Genomic DNA, 24,559 nt, shown 5'->3' on the forward strand with positions numbered 1-24,559 from the left:
TAGATAGTTTAAGTGGTGAACAAACCAGACCACCTTCACTGAAAAGCACAAACCTGAAACCAGCCTAAAGGAATTGCCATAATAAATCATTTCCATAATAATTCAGAGTATATATGAGTACATTCATAAAACAATGACTGTGGTACAAGTCTGAGGAATTTAATGACAAAAAGAAGAAACTTAAATGAACACTGGGTTCAAGGGAATCAGTCATCATAGGATGAGATACACTTCTAAATATCTGAAAGTAGAATGACAAGTAGAGGAGAAATAACAGTTGAAACAATAGTAATGTGTGGAAGGAGGCAACAGAGGGCAGAAAGTTTGAATTTAAAGAGATGGGATATTATGGGTGTGAAGGAAGTGTAGTGGATATGCTGGAGTGAAGTGGAGTGCTAATGAAAGCATCAACACAGATGGACTCCACATCTCAGTAGCTCAAGGCAAAGTCTCAGCAATAAACATCAGGGAGGATCATAGAAATCACTAAGGTTACCAGAGGTTGGGAAGAAAAGGGATGAGAAGGGATCAAGGAGTGGGAAATAAATGAATTAACACTGAACTGTATGTACATTCAAAAATGGTAAATATGATAAACTCTGTATATATATTTTACCTCAGTAAACAAAGTATGCCTGAGGGTAAAGACCAGAGAGACAGAGAGAGAGAGAGAGAAGATATATGTAGTTGTCTTATGTTAAGGCCATGTTTTATATGATAGCGTAACTATGATCAACTGTGTTATTAAATAGTATAAGACTCTAAAGTGACATACTTCTTAACAAATGTACCATAAACATTCCCTCATGAGGGAAACATGAGGCTTCAAGTTAAATTAAAAAAAAAAAAATGGCCGGGCACGGTGGCTCACATCTGTAATCCCAGCACTTTGGGAGGCTGAGGCGGGCGGATCACGAGGTCAGGAGCTCGAGACCATCCTGGCTAACATGGTGAAACCCCGTCCCTACTGAAAAGACAAAAAATTAGCTGGGCTTGGTGGTGTGCGCCTGTAGTCCCAGCTACTTGGAAGGCTGAGGCAGGAGAATGGCGTGAACCCGGGAGGCGGAGCTTGCAGTGAGCTGAGATTGTGCCACTGCACTCCAGCCTGGGCGACAGAGCGAGACTCTGTCTCAAAAAAAAAAAAAAAAAGTTCACTTAATCGAGAGTGAACAAACAATGTGGTAATTCTGCAGCCGTTCAAACTACTTACCTGGTCGTATCCATAAGGCCTCTGCTGGGGTGGCTGTGGTGGTCCAGGCTGTGTTGGTCTATATCCTCCATACTGCTGACCTTGTCCCTGTGGGTAGTTAGGATACTGAGGACCTGGACCACCCTGTGAAGGACCTGCAAATAATTAACACAACAAAAACCCACATAAAAAGTTAAGTCCCTGGAACTCAGGGAAGGATTTGAACTGGAGAGATGTTACAATATTTTTCTATCTAAACTTAAAAAAGATAGTTTGGTACCTTGATTTCCTCAAATGCTTTCTGAAATAAATCTGGATGGTAATAATAAGAGTAAAAATACTGTAATGCTACTTCACTGTAATTATTGTACTATGCCCTAGCCATTACAAAATATATTTCAAAATGGGTAAAAAAGACTCAGGGAGTTGTAAAGCAGGTTAATTCTATGATGATAAGAAAATTAATCAATATATCTGGTAGCATTAACCAGTATGAGCAAGAGGAAAAAGAGAAAGCAAGAGGCAGATTCAAAGAAAAATACTGAAATAACTTCTGAATAAAGTGGAGGAATAAATGATATTTACAACTGTATGACTCTAGATTTATATTTGCAATCACCAAAAGTATATGTCTATACTATGCATTGACAAATTACCAAAGTATTTTAAAATAGAAACTAAAAACTTGAAAACCCACAGGTTACATGTGAAAAAACTTGATTCAAAAGTTACACTGAGAATTAATCACCTTTAATACTTTATCCATAAAAATGATTACAAATTCCAGAGATGGCAAGGGACTGATTTGGTTTGCTAAACAATTATGTCTGTTTTATAAACTCTACTACTTTCCATTGTAAGGAATGCTTCAAAAAGCATAAGCTGGGCTGGATATAGTGCCTTACGCCTATAATCCCAGCACTCTGGGAGGCTGAGGTGGGCGGATCACCTGAGGTCAGGAGTTTGAGACCAGGTTGACCAATATAATAAACCCCATCTCTACTAAAAGTACAAAAATTAACTGGGTGTGGTGGCACATGACTGTAATCCCAGCTACTCAGGAGGCTGACAGGAGAATCGCTTGAACCTGGGAAGCAGAGGTTGCAGTGAGCCAAGATCGCAACATTGCACTCCAGCCTAGGCAACAAGAGTGCAACTCCGTAGGAAAAAAACAAAACAAAACAAACCAAACCATAAGCTGAAAAGCTTTGACACTTAAATGTTTTCTATCATAGCCATTCAAAACCTGCCATAAAAACACTGATTTCAGAGAAAAGTGTCAAAAGAGAACAAGTTTTCAAGCTTAAATAAATTATATCAATCTTTTATTTATTATATATTCAATTATTAAAACTTTATCTCTAGTGGAAATAAAGGTTTTTTTTGACAATACAAGCCTATAGATAAACAAAATAGAAATTTCTCTTAGGATTCCTGATGTCTAACAAAATAGCATTTAACTATAATATACTTTAACAAAAATTAAGCTTTCTTTCACCCTCTCTTACCATTGAAGATATTTGGAAGCTATTTCTCTTAAGTCAACGAATTGACCTGATTTAGCTGTATTACATCTGTTTTCATGCAAATGCAATAAAACCAGAATACTGTATTTATTCAAAGTATAAATACTAAGTAGTCACAAAATGAAAAGACCGTTTGGGAAGGGCAAGAAAGTTCCTTTATGAAAGAAAAAAACCCATGGAATATTTCTAAAGTCACATCTAGAATTTGGAAATCAGAATTTAACATTTTTAGAAAAATACCTGACTCCCAATATCTGACTGAGTTTCAACATATATGCTGAGGGGGCAAGAGAATTTTAGTCTGACCTTAGTTCTAAGATTTGCTATCACAGGTAGACAGAGATGTCTATAGCAATGGCAGAGCTTAAGTCAATGACTAAAAATAATAAGGTATTACCTATGTGAAAAAGAGACCCTGGTTAGGAAGAGGTGGATTCAGTATTCGTAAGCAGCTACTTTCCTTTAAAAAGAGTTATATCTAAAATGGTGATAGTAGCCTGAGAGTTAAGACTGAAATATTAGGTCCTCATCATTCCCCACTCCCTATCTAATAAGTTAGTCAGATATCCAGGTAGTAGGTATTGTGAGTATATAATAGGAAAATATTGCTACACTTCCCCCAAATTCTGTATGACACATAGCTGCAATAATTCATCCCGATGGATATGTATATTGCTATTTAACTAGGGAATGTCAAAACATTTTCATTATGCATTCTGAATAGATCCCATTTTTACTCAAAAAACAAAAAATCAGTATATCTTAAAAAAAACTGTATTGGCCATTAGTTTTTAAAAATAAATTTGCTAAGCAGATTATATACATATGGTCAATAATTATCCAATCATCAGTTTTCCAAGCACACACAAGGCTAGGCATGACAAATAGGTCTGATAATTCATTTTTCATGTCTTTTAAATGACTCCACACCTTACCTTTGGTCAATGAACCATCTCCAATTTGTAGTTCTTTTTAAATGGATTACTAGCTTATCTAAGAGCAACATTTTAAACCAACATTTTAATAGTAGATTAGGCTAAAACTGAATTTTCAAGTGATAATTCTTGGAAAAATAAGTATTAAACATCCACTTCCATATTTTAAAACAATCAGCACCACATTGTTTTCGTGATAAAAATAAACTGTACAAAGCTTTACCGTAGCCCTGTTGCTGTCCTGGGTAACCTTGCTGCCCTGGGTACTGCTGCTGCTGGGGTGGATATCCCTGTTGTGGAGGTGGTCCCTGGTATGCATCTTGCTGTTGGCCATACTGTGAATTTCCTACAGGATAATTGGAGAAGAGGAAAAAAAACTGAGAAGTCTGCTTAAGTAACTTTTTTCCCTCTAAGATGCATAGCCAACAACACAAGAACAAAATGAAATGCCATATTGATTTTTAGAAGTTAACAAAACAAAGAAAAAACTCAAACCAAACAGAAGGATTTCGGCCAAACAAACTGCAGTTAAAGCCAATTTTGCAAGGTTGAACTGCAGCATTTTCAGCGTCTCTGCCATACGAGCATTACATTTACTGGAACATCACAGTCATAAGATCATGACTATGCTAAATAAAATAAAAAAGACAAAATTAAAGACAGCTACAAGAGCACACACTAGCTACACGAGATCAGCAAGCTGTTTCCTAAAGGCACTATACTTATATGTAAAATTATACATATGTAAACACACACGAGAAAAAAAAGTTGGATGGATTTATGTTCAAATAGAAAATTTCCACTGAGGAAAAAATTATTTTTAATGTTTTAGTCTTTTTATTAATGTTAGAAATGGCAAGTCATGGTTATACATTTTAAATATTTGTAAGGAAATTATTTTGATTGTTTTGGGCTCCCTGCACCTTTCAAGACAGCCAGCAACTAGTATTCTACAAGAGCTTTGCATGGGTAGAAGTTGTCTTATGCAAGAATTTTCATTCCTGTAGAAGGGGATATATATGTGTATGTGTGTGAAGGTATATAGATACCTCCTTCGTAGTAATGTTGTGAGGAATCCTCATAAGGCCTATCGTAGCCTTGTTCAGGATACGACGGTTGCTGATAACCGTAATCATTATGACCTACATCAATTCGACAAGAGACAGGAAGAAACGTTAATGGCCACTGAGTGAAAACCCTAAAAATATTTAAACTTTCAGATAAAATTGAAAAAAAAGGAAAAGAAATGGAACATAAAAAATAATTTCAATTGCATTAGCCAAAGATTTACCAATGTGATTGTTTTCATATTGAGATAACGTGCAATTTTTTTAAAAGCAAAAAGCAGTAGTTTTAGAAACATTACACTTATTGTCTTAAATCTGATAATCCTCATTGAGGGAAAAAAAAAACTATCTCCCATTTTAAAAAAAGAGAATAAAAGTATCTAGGTCTTTCACATGTAAATAACCTAAATTAAATTAGAATGAACAAAGGAAGTAATTATCATATTTTGTCAAACACCTGTTCTGCTGGTCTCCAATTCCACAGCATATGCTAAAAACAATGCAAAATATAAAAGAGCTCCATAAGTTTCTCCCCTGAAAGAAACTGAAAAATTTTCACGTTCTAACATTTACTTGCATAAACTTAAGTATCTCAAAGTATCTTCAGATGCAAAATTATATATCTTAATGCTGCCATTTTGGAAATCTTTAGAAAATATTTCAAGTATCATAAACATACATCTTCATAAAATTAATATTGTGTTGAGAGTATATCTTCAGTTTTAAAGCACAATAAATTTTACCTTCGAGATAATTGGACTCTAGTGAAAAATAATTGTCTCACTCTCTTTTTAAGTTTCACTAAGAAAATGTAGGAAATAACCTTTTAGTTACCTAAAATCTAAACTCAATTTTACAAAAACGCCTAATTAAGGACACAGGAATAAAAATTACAAATAAACGTTATTCAGTGCTCTAGTATTCTAATGTTCCCAAGCCACCTCATAAATAGCTACATGAAGGGTTGGCAAACTATGGCCTACAGTCTTAATATGGCCAGTGGCATGTTTTTGTAAATAAAATTTTATTGGAATACAGTCATGCCCATTCATTTCAGTATTGTCCACAGCTGCTTTCATGCTACAATAAGAGTTCAGTAGTTGAGACCAAGACCATATGGCCCACAAAGACTAAAGTATTTATTATCTGGCCCTTTACAGAAAAAGTTTGCCAATTCCTAATCTATATATTTACTAACATAAATATCCGGACATGAGAGAAAAGAGCCAATGTTGTTTACAAATATTAATTGTCAATATAAATAGAATACTCTATGTAAATGTCAGATATAAAGTAATACACACCTATGCAAAAATGATACCCTTCAAATTAAAATCCACTAATAAAATGAAAGAAAGTAACCTTAACGTTTTGATATTTACAAAATAACAAACCAATATATTTTGAACAGAAAGGTTATACTATAACAAAACAAATTTCACATTTCAAGAGACAGCCAGGATCAAAATAACAATGTCAAGTTTAACTCTTTAAAATGTAATTAAAATTTAAAAACATAGAAACAATCATTTATTTTCGGCCAACTTCTCAATACATATAATTTAACAAAGATTTCACCTCTTTAAAATATGTATAGCTTACAACCTTACTAAAGTTTTTAATTAAAAAAAAAATCTTAATACCATGTTTACATATGAAAAGAAAAACAAAACAAAACAAAAACCAACGTCCTTAAGTACAAATGTACCTTTATGCTTTAGGTATTAATAAAAAATGACAGGCAAGATGTTTTTTCAAATATCCTAAATTATATCTTCTTGCTAGCTTACATGGGCTGCTAGTCAATGTCTGCTAGTACTTTAGCTTTAAGTTTCTTAGTTTCTCTGTTCAGTAATTTATATTTACATCAAAGGATCATATATGTGAACAAGGCTTTTGGCAAATCCTAACAACCCACATCATTTTGTAATGTATTTTTGAATTACTTTTTTCTTCTACATTGTATTACAAAATTTTCAAGCATACAGAAAAATGGATGAAACTACACTGTGAAAACCTACTTGTATGCTTGGATTATTGCTATTCAAATTTTCCTAAAGTACTGTGCATCTTACTAACCAATTTTTCACAAGCCACCTTCTACAAAAAACAAAAAACAAAAAACCCTAACTAAAAACCTTATTTCCAAATGCCTGTCCCATTCTACTCAATCTCTACACAGCTATATTATGGATATAATTTGGTCTCCCAAATTTTTCTCAAAGGCAAGCACTAATGTAAACCTTAGTTTGTTGAGAAGTATGAAACATTAATTAAAATGATGAGATTTGGAAAAATAACTCAAGAACTACATTCTCTATGCATTTGTACAATGAATACAAGTCAACTAAGGGTGAACTTTATGTTATGTGAATTATATCTTAATGAAGCTCTTATTAAAAAAAGAGTAAATCAAAAAACACAAGCTTTTGCTGAAATCAAACAACCCTAAATATATTACAAAAGGATCCTCTTTTATATAAGGATTCCAATGACAGACTGTGATTCCTGATGGTATTAATGGAACAGCTACACAAAATACACTTTGAATTAGATTATAAACTAATGCTATCATTGGTACTTTAGAGTACTGAAGTGTTTCTAAATTTAGAAGAAACAAATTGTTAGCTTCTTCATCCTCATTAAAATGTTTTTATATAACTCTCTACATGAATACTAGGCAGAGATAGAAAGTGGGAAAGTTAACATCAGGAGAGATTACCATCAGGGTAATACTGCTGGTTCATGCCTTCTGGAGGACCTTGTCCACCATGACTGTATTGGTCCCCGTAATAGTCTTCCTGGCCTGAGTACTGCTGTGGTGGGCCTGAAAAATGACAACCAGTCAAGAAATAAATAATGTATTCTCTATGTCATCAAAGGCTTTCTTTCTAATTTGATATTATGAAAGATTATTTCTCAACTATAGATTCCTGTCTCCTGATACCTGCATTTCAGATACCTTTAGCTATTCATATACATACGCATACAGATACACACACAGCAGCTCCACATACCACATTTACTAAAATCAATGTTAAGACCATACATGCAATATCAAAAAACACCAACTCAGAAAAACAAACGCTAACTTCTTAAAAATAGGTTCTAACTGGTAGCAAATGTATTTCCTTTGCTGTGAAGTAAAATTGGGTTTATTCCTGATCCTTTATTTAATAATTTTTCAAAAACAAAACAGTATTTTCTGTTGTAAATTAGTGAGCTTTCGATATATAATTTTATGACATAACTTTTTCCAGAAAATAATAGATAAAAGAAAGCTGTGTATCAAGAAGTTCTTATCTACTTTGTGACAGTTTTGTACCTAGTAGAACCCTATCATTTGTTAAAAAAACAAAAAAAAGAAGAAAAAAGAAACACAAAGTCCTGACTTTGTCTAGATTAAAAGGTCATTAAAATGTACAGCCTTTCAATTACATGAGGTAGCAAATTTTCCACATGGAATCTCACCCTGTTGAGGAGGTCTATAGGGAGGAATCTGTCTCTGACCCATCATATGATTGCCTTGGTTAACTTGACCCATCATTCCCATGGGTGGCTGCTGTCCTTGGTAATGCTGTCCGCCTCCCTGTGGCATATTGTATTGCTGAGAAGGAGGCTGCTGATGCATCATTGGACCTGAAACAAGACACAACATTATATACATAATTTTTTGTATATAACTTTAACATCTCAAGAGAAATAAGATAATCTTTTATCATATAGTCCCCAAAATATATAATGAAATGCAGTAAAAACTGATTTCAAATAATAAAAATAAGTCTTTGAATTAAAACTCACATGGCTAAAATAATCTGCAAACAAAACAAAATAACCAGTCCATGGTGGTTAACTTGAAATCCGGCCGGGCACGGTGGCTCACGCCTGTAATCCCAGCACTTTGGGAGGCCAAGGAGGGCGGATCACGAGGTCAGGAGATCGAGACCATCCTGGCTAACACGGTGAAACCCAGCCTCTACTAAAAATACAAAAAATTAGCCGGGCGCAGTGGCAGGCGCCAGTAGTCCCAGCTACTTGGGAAGCTGAAGCAGGAGAATGGCGTGAACCCGGGAGGCAGAGCTTGCAGTGAGCCAAGATCGCACCACTGCACTCCAGCCTGGGCAACAGAGCGAGACTCCATTTCAAAACAAACAAACAAAAATCCACTAGAAGATGATTCTTAGTCATTTTTTAAAACAAAATGATATAATATATGAACATCTTGAATGTATTTTCCATTACACACTATCTAATATTTATCTATACCATCTTTCTTGAGAAGATATCATCCTCATGCTACACTGGGAAATACACCAAAAGTAAACTTTACAAAATCACACAGCAAATCAGTGGTTAAACAAAGGGAGAGAAACCAAATCTCTAGATTTTTACTTTGTTCTTTTTCAATACTCACTATATAATGGTAGACAGGGAAACTATACAAACACTAGAATTTCATAAGTTTTAATTTAGGACAAAACCTTAAAAAGTCTTCTTTCCCTTTCCCAACTACAAGATTTACAACCTAAAAAGACCTCCTTGAAATCAAAAGGCTATAGTGCTTAATATGTTAAAACACACATACATTACATAAAGACTCTCACACCTCTAAAAACACACAGCAGAGACATGCAACAAGGTGTAGGCTAAGAAATCTGAACTACAGAGTTTCCAAAGTGAGCAATACTGGGGTAGCCAAACTACCACTGCTATAGTATCACACTGGCAACAGTAAAAACATATCACAGGAAACAATCAACAATGGCCATAAAGTCCCACATTGCCATCTAATAATGTTAAGCAGCTCCTGAGAGGTTTACTGGGCCAAGTTATGGTATGGTGAACTCATCATTTTGCCATTATAACCATTACTATCTCAGAAGTACGGATGAGTCCTTTCCCAACTTGCTGCTTATATAGCTACATATTCCTCCTCCCCCTTGAGTGACTTGGAGAAAATTTAAGTACAAAAGGCAAAGTACTAGAGAGCCTGGAAAGGTTTCACAGATGAAACTGCTCAAATGAGCCAAAGTTCACTATTTAATTACTTAAACAATTAAAAACAAAACAAGCCCACCTCTTGAAATACATTACTGACTTACAACAGCAGCAATGATATAAACAGAAAGACTTCACATTTTCAATCAGAAGAACCGTTTCAGAGCTGTTTTTCTCCTATTTGCCTTCCATGCTTCTGTTTCTTTTTTCCTTCTTTTCAATTTTATTATCATAAATGTGAATATAAGCCTCTCAAAAACTCTGGGACCTTTCTTTCAACAAGCAAATACACTCTTAGTAGAGACAAAGTGGCTGGGTGAGAGTACAGGCGAAGAGAACTTAATACTGAATGTACCCTACAACACTGCCAGTTACATGCTTTCACAGTCATTTCCTATAAACTCCTAACAACTACCATAGGTAAGGACCCTAATTCTCAATTTTTTTAGCCAAGGAATCTAAAAATCAAGATTACACAGCTAACAGATATAAACTGAGAATAAGACAAACCTCAAATTTGATTTCAAAGCACATGTTTATTCTATTTTTCACTGCCTCTGTTAAAAAATAAGCTATAACAAATTTGTAAGCCCGGCGCAGTGTCTCACATCTGTAATCCCAGCACCTTGGCAGGCTAAGATGGGTGGATCACCTGAGGTCAGGAGTTCGAGACCAGCCTGGCCAATATGGTGAAACCCCGACTCTACTGAAAGTATAAAAATTAGCTGGGCATGGTGGTGCACACCTGTAATCCCAGCTACTCGGGAGGTTGAGGCAGGAGAATCGCTTGAACCCGAGAGGCAGAGGTTGCAGTGAGCTGAGATCATGTCATTGCACTCCAGCCTGGGCAACAAGAGTGAAACTCTGCCTCAAAAACAAAACAAAACACAACACAAAACAAATTCAGTAGTTCCAAAGCAAATAATCTGCAACAAAAAAGTTCCAAAACACTAACTAGTTTAATAGCAGTTATAACTTTCAAATATATGTTGTACATACTAAACTGTTAAACACTAACATTCATAATTTAATAGGTAACCTGATCGGACATTTATGTAATTCATTTTCAGTAAATGAAGGTTTTGCCATTTCTTCTCCAACACTTTCTAAAGAACTCCTGTCTTAACAGAAGGTAACTATATAACTAAAACCTGTAATATTAGAACCAAAATTAAAAAGTAAGCAAAACCACAGTAGCCAAAAGAAAAAAAAAATCCAAAAAGATACATAACAAAACACTAAACCTTGCTCTAAAGGAAAGCAAAGTAATTGTAGCTTAAGCCCTAGATAGAAAAGACCATGCCACTTGTGCTTTATCGTTTGGGACTGGCAGCAATTCCAATCCCAAAGAGCTCAATTACTACCCTTCTTTTACTGTCACTTCTCTCCCTCAGAGGATCCCAACATCCTCTGATCCTGAACATTTCAGGATCAAACCTAAAACCACAGAGAGAATGGAGTCAGCTAACACTACCAAACCACAGTACATTTCATAATTTTCCTTGAAGCCTTATTTATCCATTAAACAAAAAAAATTATGACTTTATGACATCAATTCTGATTGTTTAGGAAGTATATTATTTTCCTTCTTAGGATAATTAAATTATGCTACACTGGCAATGTATATTATCTCTTGAGATACTAATGAAACTAAGAGAAGTAAACTCAAAAGGTTATCCCAAAATGTGTTCTAAAAATTTGTACTGCAGAGTGAAATAGCATTACAAAATGCGTCTTTTATAACTATTTTCTGCAAACAATGGTATCATACATTACTACAGACTTAAAGGTTATTCTTCATCTTTTACATAAACCATTTTGATGTTAAGACACACTACAAAGCATGACAATACATATGCAAAGACCCTACTGATATCTTAATTACCTAGAATATATTTTTGCAAGTGTTTTGCAAGGGCATATAACAAATACTTACCATCAGCACATTATTTCTTCCCATTTTGAGTTTTATATTCTAATAGACATTCTATGAAAACAACACCCTTTATTTTAAACACATGTAAAATCCCCCCAAATTACCATATCTTATATTATTGGAATTCTTTGCTCCAATGAGATGGTTAATACTTAATTTTATCTTAAGTCAGTGGTCAAAAAGAAAAAAAAAATTTTTTTTGAAGAGTAAGTCAAGGATCAAATTTATTGAGTACCTATTAGGTTCAACACCCCAGGCTAGAAGCCATGGTGATACAGAGATGTGATGAGCACTGTTACTGTCTATAGTGACACACAATTAGCTAGACTGAAAAAAATAACTTTTAAATACTTAACTACAAAGAAAACATTGTTTTAATCTGTCAAGAATTCTGAATGATGTAATTTTACAAATATTCTACATATATAGAACGTTGATACATATACACATGTATTTCACATCTTCAGATGCAAACCAATACACTAAAATTTTAGAAAAACTGTACCATTAATCTATGAATTATTTTAAATAATATTGTTTAAAATGACAGCTGACATTTAATGAACACTTATTATGAGCCAGGCACTAAGCTAATAGCTTTACCTGTATTATTTATCTTCCCCAAAGCCCTAGGAAACGGGTAGTATTATTATCAACTTCTTCACAGACAACAACATTTAAGGCTCACAAACATTAAGGATCTTACCCAAAGCTGTACTGCTAAGAAAGGCTCTAAATTAGTTGCATAGCTACTAAAGGGTCCAAAGCACGTGCTCTTAATCACCATGTGTACTTCCTCTCTAAATTGAAATCACACTTTTCCCATGCCACTATCTCCTGTGAAAACAGTACTGTAGAACACATCTCTATCACTGTAATATAAAAATCTTAAAATACAAGAAATTTCTTCACCCCACCTACCTTTTGTAAGCTTAAGACCATGAAACTCCATAGATAATACCCTCCTCAGGCCTATTTTCACATTCACATTTCATCATTTACTGCTCACATTTTACTACTTGTTCCTTAACCATTTAATCTCAAACTAATCCAATTACAGCTCTTATTTGGAGTTATTTCTAATAATTTATTTGCAAGAATCCCTGTATTCCAACAAACTCAATTAGCTAACTTACTATCTGCTTAAATAGCTGCTTAAAAAGAACAGGATTCTTTACTTACCTAAATTATACACCTGTCCACATCAAGAATTTTTAGTAGTTAATAGGATGTTTAGACATAATATCAAGGATAAAAGAACAAGAGCAAGAAAGAAAATGTAGGATGACTATCCCAGCTCAGTAAGGTCACTGCAGCCAAGCACAAATTTAGCTGAGTTTGACAGCACCCAATGAAAAAATGGAACCATGATTCTAGCTAGTAAAGAGAACAGCTCCATTAAGAGATACAAAATCTTTCGTAACATTAAAACTTTAGAAAAAAATTTCATAAAAGTTTTAAAAGGTATAAAAAATAGTATCAATAACAATTTTGTTATTGCCATTTGTTTCTTTAGTGACACAGACCATGTTTACACACAGTTATTCACGCTAACCATTTCTTCAAGCTGGTTATTCTCAACTGTGGGCAATTTTGTCCCTCAGGGGACACTGTTATAGCAAGAAGATACCTGTCCAGCTAATCAGTCAACAAACAGGATAAAGCAATGAAGACAACAAGATACAGTTCTTCAATTCATAGAACTCAGAGTCCAAAGAAAAATAATTAAACACATTTTTAAAAAAATTATGTAATTATAAGTAGTACTGCTTAAAGGATTTTAAGTATATAGACTACTATACTTAAGTGAATTTGCCTAATAATTTAAAATATAGTGAAGAGGTGTTTTTTATTTTATGTTGTATGCTTTTCATATTTTTTTAAATTTTTTTTTTTTTTTGAGACGGAGTCTTGCTCTGTCTGGAGTGCAGTGGTACAATCTCGGCTCACTGCAACCTCCACCTCCCAGGTTAAGCAATTCTCCTGCCTCAGCCTCCCGAGAAGCTGAGACTACAGGCACACACTACCACGTCCAGCTAATTTTTGTATTTTTAGTAGAGACGGGGTTTCACTATGTTGGCCAGGTTGGTCTCAAACTCCCGACCTCAGGTGATCCGCCCACCTCAGCGTCCCAAAATGCTGGGATTAGAAGCATGAGCCACCACACCTGGTGAAGATTTTTCAAATTTAACATTAGTTATTTTGATAATCAGAAAAATTTACTGATTACTAAAATCAGAAAAAAAATCAGAAAAATTTAGTAAATTTACTTAATTGGGATTTCCTGTAGCTCCTTTCATCCTGGATGGGGGTTTTAGGTCATGCAGGCGGTAAAGGATCGAGATTGGAGACTGAGATCAACCACATGGACAAGCGATTTGTCAAATCTACATAATACAGCCCCAATAAAAATTCTGAACACTGAGGCTAAGGTAAACTCCCCTGGTCAGCAATATACCCTGTGTGTATTATCACACATCTGTGAGAAGAGCACAACATATACTGACTGTTCAAGGAGAGGACAACACAAACTTTGCATTTGTTTTCCACATTTGATCTATCAGCAAATCCACCCTACCTTCAAAATACATGGTAAATATCCCAAAACTGACTACTTCTGATTACCTCCACAGCTATCATACTATTTAAAGCCACCATCATCTCTTACTTAAATACAACAAGAGCCTTTTAACAGGTCTCCCTATTTCACCCTTGCCCAATTACAGCCCATTTTCCATACAGCTGCCAAAGGCATTTTTTCAAAACCATATATTCAGATCATGCTATTCCAGAGCTCAGAACTTTCCAGCAGTGTATCTCCTTCCACAGAATAAACTCTAAAATCCTTATAGACTAAAAGACTTTCAAGGCCTAGCCTTCAACTATCTCTTGGACCTTATTTCTTACGACTTTCCACCTTCACTCACTCAGCTCCAGTTCGACAGGTCTTGCTATACCTCAAACACACCAAGTATGCTCCAGCGCATACTTGCTGTTCCATCTGCCTGCGCCACACTCTCTTTCGAGGTATCTGCTCACCACCCTAAAATGGCATACATCCTTATTTTTCTTTTTCCCTTTACTTTGCACATTTCTCTTCATAACACATAACATTATCTGACATATTTGTATCTGAATCCTTAAGATAAACGGAGAGCTTTTAACCTTATAACATTTATATTGTTAGGAACTTACTAGCATTTCCCAAAGTGTCTATAAAACTTCATAGTCTTCACTTTACAGAGTAGTTATCAGACCATATCAATGACCATGCAAGCTGAAATCATGCAAAATGATCTTAATAATCAGTAGGAAAAAAATCGTAATTATTCCATGGCCTTTAAAAATTCAGTCAAAACATTGAAAACTCTATTCCTGTCAGTTAAAAATACATAGGAAAATGAGAAAAAATTTAATTCACTGTAATTTTAAACATTAGAAACATTGAGAATTGGCCAGGTGCAGTGGCTCACACCTGTAATCCTGTACTTCGGGAGGCCAAGGTGGGTGGATCACTTGAGCAGGAGTTCAAGACCAGCCTGGCCAACATAGTGAAACCCCATCTCTACTAAAAATACAAAAATGTGCTGGACATGGTAGCGTGTGCCTGTAATCTCAGCTACTCGGGAAGCTGAGGCAGGAGAATTGAAACACTTGAACCTGGGAAGTGCAGGTTGCAATGAGCCAAGATTGCACCACTGCACTCCAGCCTGGGTGACAGAGGAAGACTCCATCTCAAAAAAAAAGAAAGAAACACTGAGAATTAAAGTGTTTCACTTCTTTGTAAAAATCCTATCAAGAATAATTTGAAAAGTAGTTCCCTTCTCCTAATGGTATATATGACAATTTAGAGTAAGTCTCTCTTCCACAGCTTAGCAAATTGTCATACTCCTTTCTAAGTTTGGACTGGCATCCAACATTTTATCCTTTACACTTTCAAAGTTGTGAAATAGGCCAGGCGCGGTGGCTCAAGCCTGTAATCCCAGCACTTTGGGAGGCCGAGACGGGCGGATCATGAGGTCAGGAGATCAAGACCATCCTGGCTAACCCGGTGAAACTCCGTCTCTACTAAAAAATACAAAAAACTAGCCGGGCGAGGTGGCGGGCGCCTGTAGTCCCAGCTACTCGGGAGGCTGAGGCAGGAGAATGGCGTGAACCCGGGAGGCGGAGCTTGCAGTGAGCTGAGATCCGGCCACTGCACTCCAGCCTGGGCAACACAGCGAGACTCCGTCTCAAAAAAAAAAAAAAAAAAAAGTTGTGAAATATTTCCAAGAATTTCTTTAATGTGAAATATTTTGCCAGTCTTGCTTCCTCTGGGACATCTTCATCCTTTTCATCACAACTACTTCTCTCATTTGTATCAATGAGTTCTCCTTCATTAAGCACCTGCAGTGCATACCCAGATTCTTTCAAATGGCAGTTACGTCAACATTCCCACAGTCAGCAATTTCTTCAATAACTCCATTTACATTGAATTTGGATTTCATTTCCAGCATTATCATTTTTCATTTCTTTGTTGCACTTTTATCTATGTTGGCCAAGTCCCTCTTTCAATTATCCAGGTTTGTAAAATCTCATATAGGTTTACTGCTGGGAGCCAAGGAAGCAACACAACAAGCTTTGCTGTATGTGCATAAACTAACTGACAGATGCACAGTGACCAATCACTGACAAAATCTAAAAGTAACACCCATCACTTATCATGACAGGCATCTGTTATTTATGTAAGTGATTTGCAGACTGAAGAGACAGCAGCTAAGAATTCGTACTTTATATAATTACTCTTAGTTAATGTACCATAGTAACTGAAATTCAAATGGTGGTGTTGGGGGAAAAGGTGTTATTTAACTTAACTGTGGTAACTGATATTCAATGTGTATCAGAATCGCATACAGCAAGGCCTGCCTGTTTTTCCATAGGATGTCTGCTTCCTCATGCACAGAATGACAGTAATAGTACCTTACCTACTACCTCAAGGATGTGAGAATTATAGAAGACATGCAAAGCATTTTGATAGTTTCGTTTCTGTTAGTGTATGGCACTAACAGGTACTCATTGAATATTAGCTGTTACTTTTGATAAGCAATATGCCAAAAAAGAAAAGAACAAAAGCTCCATAGTAATATACTCGTGTTAACTGAAATCAAATCAGTTTCTTTACTAAAAATCTTCTCAGGCCTTTTAATAGTCTAATAACCATGCTGAACCTTCCAAAGTATTTTACTAGTAATTAGTAAATCTATTAATACCATAACTTAGCAAATGCTGGGTCAAAGTTCTGATATAACTGGGAAAGAATTACGTTTTTTCATGAATATTACCATTTCAGAATCCTATCACTAAAACTATTTTAAAAAGTTAAATTCCAGCCAGAAGCGGTGGTTCATGCCTATAATCCCAGCACTTTGGGAGGCAGAGGCAGGCGGATCACAAGGTTAGGAGATTGAGACCATCCTGGCTAACACGGTGAAACTCTGTCTCTACTTTAAAAATAGAAAAAACTAGCCGGGCGTGGTGGTGGGCGCCTGCAGTCCCAGTTACTCGGGAGGCTGAGGCAGGAGTGAAATTTGGGCGAGCCAGTGAGCTGATTCAGCCACCGCACTCCAGCCTGCAGCATTGAGCCATGACCCGGCCAAAAATTATATTTCATCATAAGGAATTATCAACAGATTAACATTAACTTCTTTTATCTGGGTACATTTTAGTGCTGTTTATTTTATAATCAAAATCTAGAAAATTTTATTCCAAATACATTAAATCCTATCTTACAGTCTTTTTTTTTTTTTTGAGACGGAGTCTTGCTCTGTCGCCCCAGGCTGGAGTGCAGGTCAGATCTCGCTCACTGCAAGCTCCTCCCGGTTCACGCCATTCTCCTGCCTCAGCCTCCCGGTAGCTGGGACTATGGCGCCTCGCCACCTCGGGCCTCGGCTAGTTTTTTGTATTTTTTTAGTAGAGACGGGGTTTCACCGTGTTAGGCAGGATGGTCTCGATCTCCTGACGTTGTGATCCACCCGTCTCGGCCTCCCAAAGTGCTGGGATTACAGGCTTGAGCCACCGCGCCCGGCCTTACAGTCTTAACTTCACTACATTTTGTAACTGAAATCGTGTTAAGCTGGAAATATGCCAAATATTTTAACAAACAATTACCAGAGCAGAGCGCCACTTACTGGCTTTTAGTTACTATTCACAGAATACTTAAAAGAGAAACATGGTACAATTTCATTCTGAGATTGGTAATAAACTTTAATGGACTTACACCACTCTTAAGACGAGTATAGCAGCACCTCCACTGAACATTCTAATGGCAAATTATTTTAGAATTACCTTTTAATGCTGAAACACACCATCAGAAAATATCCATGGAAATCAAGGGAAATTCATATAAATTAATACATCCTTAATAAGTAAAATGAACTACAGAGCAGGTGTTTATTTTCTCAACTTTCTAGCTCTAAACCAAATGTTTGGTTCGTCATTGCTTGGCTTCAAAAAATAATTCTCAACAATAAAGAACCTCAAACAAACTGTCCAAAAGACATAAAAATAAATAAGCTTAAACAGCTAAATTGAGCAAAGAGATTTAAACTAGCTTCAAACTCAACATTTCCTTTTTATAGGCATGACTGTCACTCACTTTAAACTTATATTTTTATGAACCAGCTAAGAACCTGACAATAATCATTTTACTTTCAAAGGTTAATAGAGCACTCTAGTCAAGAAGGACATAAAGCTTAGTTACCTTGGTTTGGCTGTATATTCATATTTGGTCTGGGACCATAGTTTCCCATTGGCTGCCCTTGACTCATTGTCATCTGATTCTGTACTGGCATGCTCTGTGACGATGGCACAGAATGGTTGTAACCTCCCATGGATCCATGGCTACTTGAAGGCATATTCATGGAACTGTTTGTCATATTGAGTTGATTGGGTCCAGGTCCCTGCATAGGCATATGGTTAGGCCCTTTGAAGAAAAATGATCAGAAGCAAAATACGAAAGTTAAACAGATGGTCCATACAAAAGTACCTGGAAAGAATATATTTTTTGCATTATTATAGTAATACCAAACAATAATTAATCGATAGCAAAGTAAATGGTTTATAGGAAAGACTGTGAGGTAGTTATTTCCATTTTACAGATTAAGAAATTGATGCTTTTGAAAAGTCAGGAGCACTCTGAAAAAGAAGGGAGGACTAGCTTCTTTATAAAAGAGCAAAACATATCATAAGGTTGGAGTAATTAACTGTGAACATAAATGAATAGACTAACAGATCGATTGACTAGAACACAATCTAACAATAGACCCAAATACATAGCTGAGTAAATAATCACAGTAATATTAAGTATTAGTGAGCAATAGAAAACTAATTCAGTAAATGGTATTGTGACAACTGGGGAGCCATCTGGAAAAAACAAGTTGGACCACTATCTCCTTTCTTCCACTAACTAATTCTAGATGAACAGAAAACTTAAAACATTTAAAAAGAAGAAACCATAAAAGAATTTCAAAAAGGAGAATTTTAAAAATAATAATGGAAGGACCTTCTTAAGTATGCCAGAAAACTCAGAGCCATAAAACATTGATAAATTAGACTATATAAAATTTAAAAATTTGCATGACACAAAAAACTCAAAAATAATAAAAAGGTAAATCAGAAAATATTACTTATAGATATATCACAGACCAAATTAATTACTTAACATATGAAGTAAGTAAAAGATCACCACCAATAAAAGTATGGGCAAAGGACATAATGAGGGAACGACTCGTTCACACAAAAACTACAAAAAGGTTCACCAACATTAAAGGATTGATTGCCTCACTTAAAATAAGAAGCCAAATTGAAACTATGAGATCGAACTTTCACCTTTCAGATTCTCAAAACTCAAAAGTTTGATCTAACTATATTATGAATAAAGCAGCACTTTCATCCACTGTTGAAGGAATATAAATCTTACTTATATTTCATGGGGAATCAAGCTTGTGGAATCAAGGGTGGGATCAAGCTTAAGGAAATTTGTGATGACAAACAACAATTCAAATAAAGTAGTTGTCTCTCAATATCTGTGGGAGATTGGTTCCAGAACCACCCACAGATTTCAAAATCCATAAATGCTCATGTCCCTGACATAAAATGATGCAGTATTTCCACATAGGCTATGGACATCCTCTCATATACTTTAAATCATCTCTACATTACATGTACTACATAATACAATGTAAACGCTAAGTACATAGTTGCTATACTGTATTGTTTAGGGAACAGTGACTAGGAAAAAAGTATGTACATGTTCAGTACAGTCGCAATTTGCTTTTCCAAGTATTTTCAATCCACTGTTGGTTAAATCCATGAATGTGAAATTCATAAATGCAGAACTGATGGATATTACTATTTTTACACAAAGCAATTTGGCACTGTCAAATTTTAAAATACGTATACCTTTAACCCAGCAATTTCAGTTCCAGAAATTTATGCTACAGATACACAAATTTTTGTGAGCATGTGCATTGACACACACACAAAATACATATATATGTGCATATATATTTTTACAGGCAAATTCATGGCAGTATAATTCATAATAATAAAAGACTAGAAGCCTATATTTCCATCCCAAATGTTCGAATAAATTAAACTTGTAAAACAGAACATGATACAGAGACCGAAAGAATAAGGCATCTATTTACATATGTAATAAAATAATGGTCTCCAAGCTATATCTTTGAGAAAGAAAAGATACATAATACGGCCGGGCGCGGTGGCTCAAGCCTGTAATCCCAGCACTTTGGGAGGCCGAGACGGGCGGATCACGAGGTCAGAAGATCGAGACCATCCTCGCTAATACGGTGAAACCCCGTCTCTACTAAAAAATACAAAAAACTAGCCGGGCGAAGTGGCGGGCGCCTGTAGTCCCAGCTACTCAGGAGGCTGAGGCAGGAGAATGGCGTGAACCCGGGAGGCGGAGCTTGCAGTGAGCTGAGATCCGGCCACTGCACTCCAGCCTGGGCGACAGAGCGAGACTCCGTCTCAAAAAAAAAAAAAGATACATAATACTATTTAATGAGTGCTATCATTTGTACTTTTAAAAAAAAAGAATAAGAAAAAAGGAAATATACATGCATTATTTTATATAGAGAAAATATCTCTTATGTTTGTTTTCTTTTTTGAGATGGAGTCTCGCTCTTGTTGCCCAGGCTGGATAGCAATGGCGTGATCTTGGTTTACTGCAACCTCCACCTCCCGGGTTCAAGCGATTCTCCTGCCTCAGTCTCCCAAGTAGCTGGGATTACAAGTGTGCGCCACCACACCAGCTAATTTTATATTTTTAGTAGAGACGGGATTTAACCATGTTGGTCAGGCTGGTCTTGAACTCCTGACCTCAAGCGATCCACCCGCCTCAGTCTCCCAAAGCGCTGGGATTACAGGCATGAGCCACCCCACCATGCCCGGCGAGAGAAGATCTCTTAAGGACAACTAGAAACCAATGACTCTCTAGAACTATCTGGAGAGGTGGCAACTAGGCATCCTTTGATACCCTTTGATTTTGGTCCCATAGGCATGTGTTACCCAGTTTTTTAAAAATCAATTAATTTTTTTAGGCTGGGCTCAGTGGCTCATGACTGCAATCCCAGCACTTTGAGAGGCCGAAGTGGGTGGATTACCTGAGGTCAGGAATTTGAGACCAGCCTGGCCAACATGGTGAAACTCTGTCTCTGTTAAAAATACAAAAGTTAGTCAGGTGTGGTGTTGTGCGCCTGTAATCCCAGTTACTCGGGAGGCTGAGGCTTGAACCCAGGAGGCAGAGGTTGCAGTGAGCCGAGATTGCACCACTGCACCCCAACCTAGGTGAGAAGAGCAAAACTCTGTCTCAAAAAGAAAAAAAAAATTAATTTTTTTAAAAAGGGAACCTGAGACTGAGTAGCAATCTGACCAAGATCAATGAGCACATAAGTAGATCTAAAACGGAGTCTACATAATGAAATATACATTAAAAACAAAACTGAAATAGGAAACGAGCCAAGATGCAAACTTGTGCGCATAAAAAGTTGGCTAAACGCTATAAGGAACAAATAAAGAAAATGTAAGTTACTGGCCTTCCAATTTCTCCTGCGCTTAACTGTAACTCCATAACTATCGTTAGCGGAAATTATTGTTAGCAGAAATTCTGTTTTGTTTTTTTTTGATGGAGTCTCACTCTGTCGCCAGGCTAGGGTGCGGTGGCATGATTTCGGCTCACTGCAACCTCTGCCTCCTGGGTTCAAGTGATTCTCCTGCCTCAGCCTCCTGAGTAGCTGGGATTACAGACGCCCAACACCACGCCCAGCTAATTTTTTGTATTTTCAGTAGAGATGGGGTTTCATCACATTGGCCAGGATGGTCTCGATCTCTTGACCTTGCGATCCGCCTGCCTCAGCCTCCCAAAGTGCTGCGATTACAGGCGTAAGCCACCGCGCCTGGCCTGGAGAAATTCTTAACTATTGTTTTGGAAGCTCTACAGTATTCTGAACAACCTAGGTCATAAGTGGTTGATAATAACTAGCTTATAAAAGAATATAACTACTTCAGAAGGCCTTACACAAAACCAAAATGTCATGTTAACCATAATTGTACTGCTGCTCAAATACTTCTTTGGCCTTAGGCTTCAATATTACATAGAGAATTTAAGTCAAAATCCTAATTCAAGGTACCATCATAAAAAGTCACAAAACTCCTAACTAGCTAACCTGCACTACCCCTACCTTCCCAGTTCTAAAAACTGTGTGTGCTGGTGAACTAAATGTTGACTTGGCAAGAAGTTTTCTCTTGACTACAATATGACTACAAACTGAAAAGTAGTGATGTCTTTATTCCTACCTCCATACTGGATGTGTGTCATCAATGTTGCAAGCCTTAGCAGGAAATAGGAGACCGCCACTGAAACACCACTGCCCTCCTATATGATCAGTCACACCTCAACCTTCTATAAGCCAGGCTACCTTGCCTCTTTTGCTCTGTGCTCTCTTTTGTTTCTTTACTGCACCCATCATCCTTGGCCACCAATGCTATCAATCAACACAATCGGCTACAGAAAATAGTATCCTAAAGATGCTAATTACTAATTTTAATAATTGGTCTGTTATTTTATTTCCGTTACTGCTAACTGTATAATGCCTTCTTTTTATCAATGAAAATAACTTTTGTCTTAGAAAGTAAAAATATTCTGATACCTAATATAGATAATATTCTACCAAAAATTATGGCTATGGATTGATGCTACTGTTACAAAAACGAAATAGTGTAAAGATACTTTTCTGATTAAAATTTCAAACCAGCAAAAGGTAACTAAATCAGCATCCAATGTCTTAAAGCCTATCAACCTAGTAACCCTAAACTTAAAATTGACAAATAGAAAAGAGAATGGCTCAGTGTATAAATAATGTAAGAAAGTTTACATTATTTTTCAGCCTTTAATTTTTGCTTTAAAATCCATTCCCATATTTATGTTATGCCATAAACATATATATTAAAAAATATAGATTCAGCTTCAATAGTATCAATGAGGAAATACTAAATACACCAGCACTTCAGAGACTGTTTTGTTTGTTTCTCCGTGTGTTTTTCCCAGTGATACTGTTTCTGAGATCAATCAATATTTAAGTAAATAAAAACTCAGGGAAATGTTATATTATCTTTTTTTAACAGACTTTAATTCTTAAGCCATGGTGCAATGCCCTTTTTTTCCAAAAAGCTTCTAAAGCCAACTGTATTGCAGTTTCAGACAGACTAAATTTAGCCAGTTCTGTTCATCAGAGGAATGCTGTGTGTCAGCTACATCAAAGCCCAAGGGCAGCCTGATAAACACTGAATACAGGTCACGTAGCTCTGTAGCTAACAAACTCTAAGAGAGCTTGTACTCGGGGGCATTCAAAGCAGTTTTGTCATCAACAATCTAGTATCCCTTGAGCCCCCATGTCGTTTCAGTTGCTAAGCAACTCTGGTGTTAATGTCTTAGAGGAGAAAAACTTACCAGGCATCTGGCCGTTCATCTGGTTCTGCATGTGTGGTGCAGGAGGACCCCCACCTACCATTCCATCTGAAGGCATGTTGTGAGAGCGTGGAGCGGGGGGAGGGCCGCTCTGATTCATCCCTCCAGGACCCATAGGCATATTCTGTGTGGGTGGCTGAAAGAAGACAGTTTAGTAAAACAAGAGAAACAGACTCATATATTAAAGATGCATAGGATAAAAGAGTTGCTTATGTTACTAAATTGCATAAGAACAAAAACACAAATGCATTTCAAATTCTTCTAATGCATTTTCATGATGAACATAGTTAATAACGCCCAAAACTTTAAAGCATATTTACTTTAAAAAAATCTCAATAGTGAAGATTAAAATGTTAACATTCTATACAAAAAATTCTCATATGTTAAGCATTTCTAATGTGTCTATTGTTATTATCTAAATTACGTGAAAAAAATTAAGTGTCCTTTCATTATTGATGTATTGGACATATTTATTATTAATGATGGATTTTACCTAAAAATATACAGTAACAAAAAATGATGAAAGGACTCTAAGTCCCAAAATGTGCCATACTTTACACTATTTCGGGGTGGAGGATAGTGGCAGCAGAGGAATGTTTTAAAACATGAAGACAACAGTTCAACATTTTTGTGCCGACTCGTGCTATAGATTGGAAACATTACTGATGGCCTCCAAGGGTACAGAGACAGCTGCCTCAAAAGGATGCCCTTGGCAAATTTCCTAATGCAATTTTGAAGAAAACCACTAACTAACCTTCAGAGTTCACAAAAGGGCAAAAGGAAAAACATAGATATTAGGTGGTCTGCCACAACTGGGTCCCTTCTTAGGGATATTTTGGTGGAAAAAGCAAATGGTTAGTTTCTTTCCAAACCCCCATTTTTA

General features: G+C 36.2%; 1 protein-coding gene across 6 annotated transcripts in view; it reads right to left on the reverse strand.

The window, feature by feature from the left end:
* Positions 1-24,559, reverse strand: part of SS18 (SS18 subunit of BAF chromatin remodeling complex) — a 72,129-nt gene that overhangs the window by 14,593 nt on the left and 32,977 nt on the right. For 4 of the 6 annotated variants that reach the window (XM_021930007.2, XM_021930006.2, XM_003914253.5 and 1 more), the window contains exons 4-10: positions 23,659-23,812; positions 18,391-18,612; positions 8,189-8,356; positions 7,440-7,544; positions 4,700-4,792; positions 3,874-3,996; positions 1,211-1,344 (exon numbers count right to left, since the gene is read on the reverse strand). In XM_021930007.2, the coding sequence (XP_021785699.1) occupies positions 1,211-1,344; positions 3,874-3,996; positions 4,700-4,792; positions 7,440-7,544; positions 8,189-8,356; positions 18,391-18,612; positions 23,659-23,812 (999 nt within the window). The remainder of the gene's footprint in view (positions 1-1,210; positions 1,345-3,873; positions 3,997-4,699; positions 4,793-7,439; positions 7,545-8,188; positions 8,357-18,390; positions 18,613-23,658; positions 23,813-24,559) is intronic. The other 2 variants (XM_021930008.2, XM_003914252.5) reach the window with 1 other exon arrangement.

This window comes from Papio anubis, chromosome 19 (assembly GCF_008728515.1).
Source record: "Papio anubis isolate 15944 chromosome 19, Panubis1.0, whole genome shotgun sequence".
Classification (NCBI taxonomy): domain Eukaryota; kingdom Metazoa; phylum Chordata; class Mammalia; order Primates; family Cercopithecidae; genus Papio; species Papio anubis.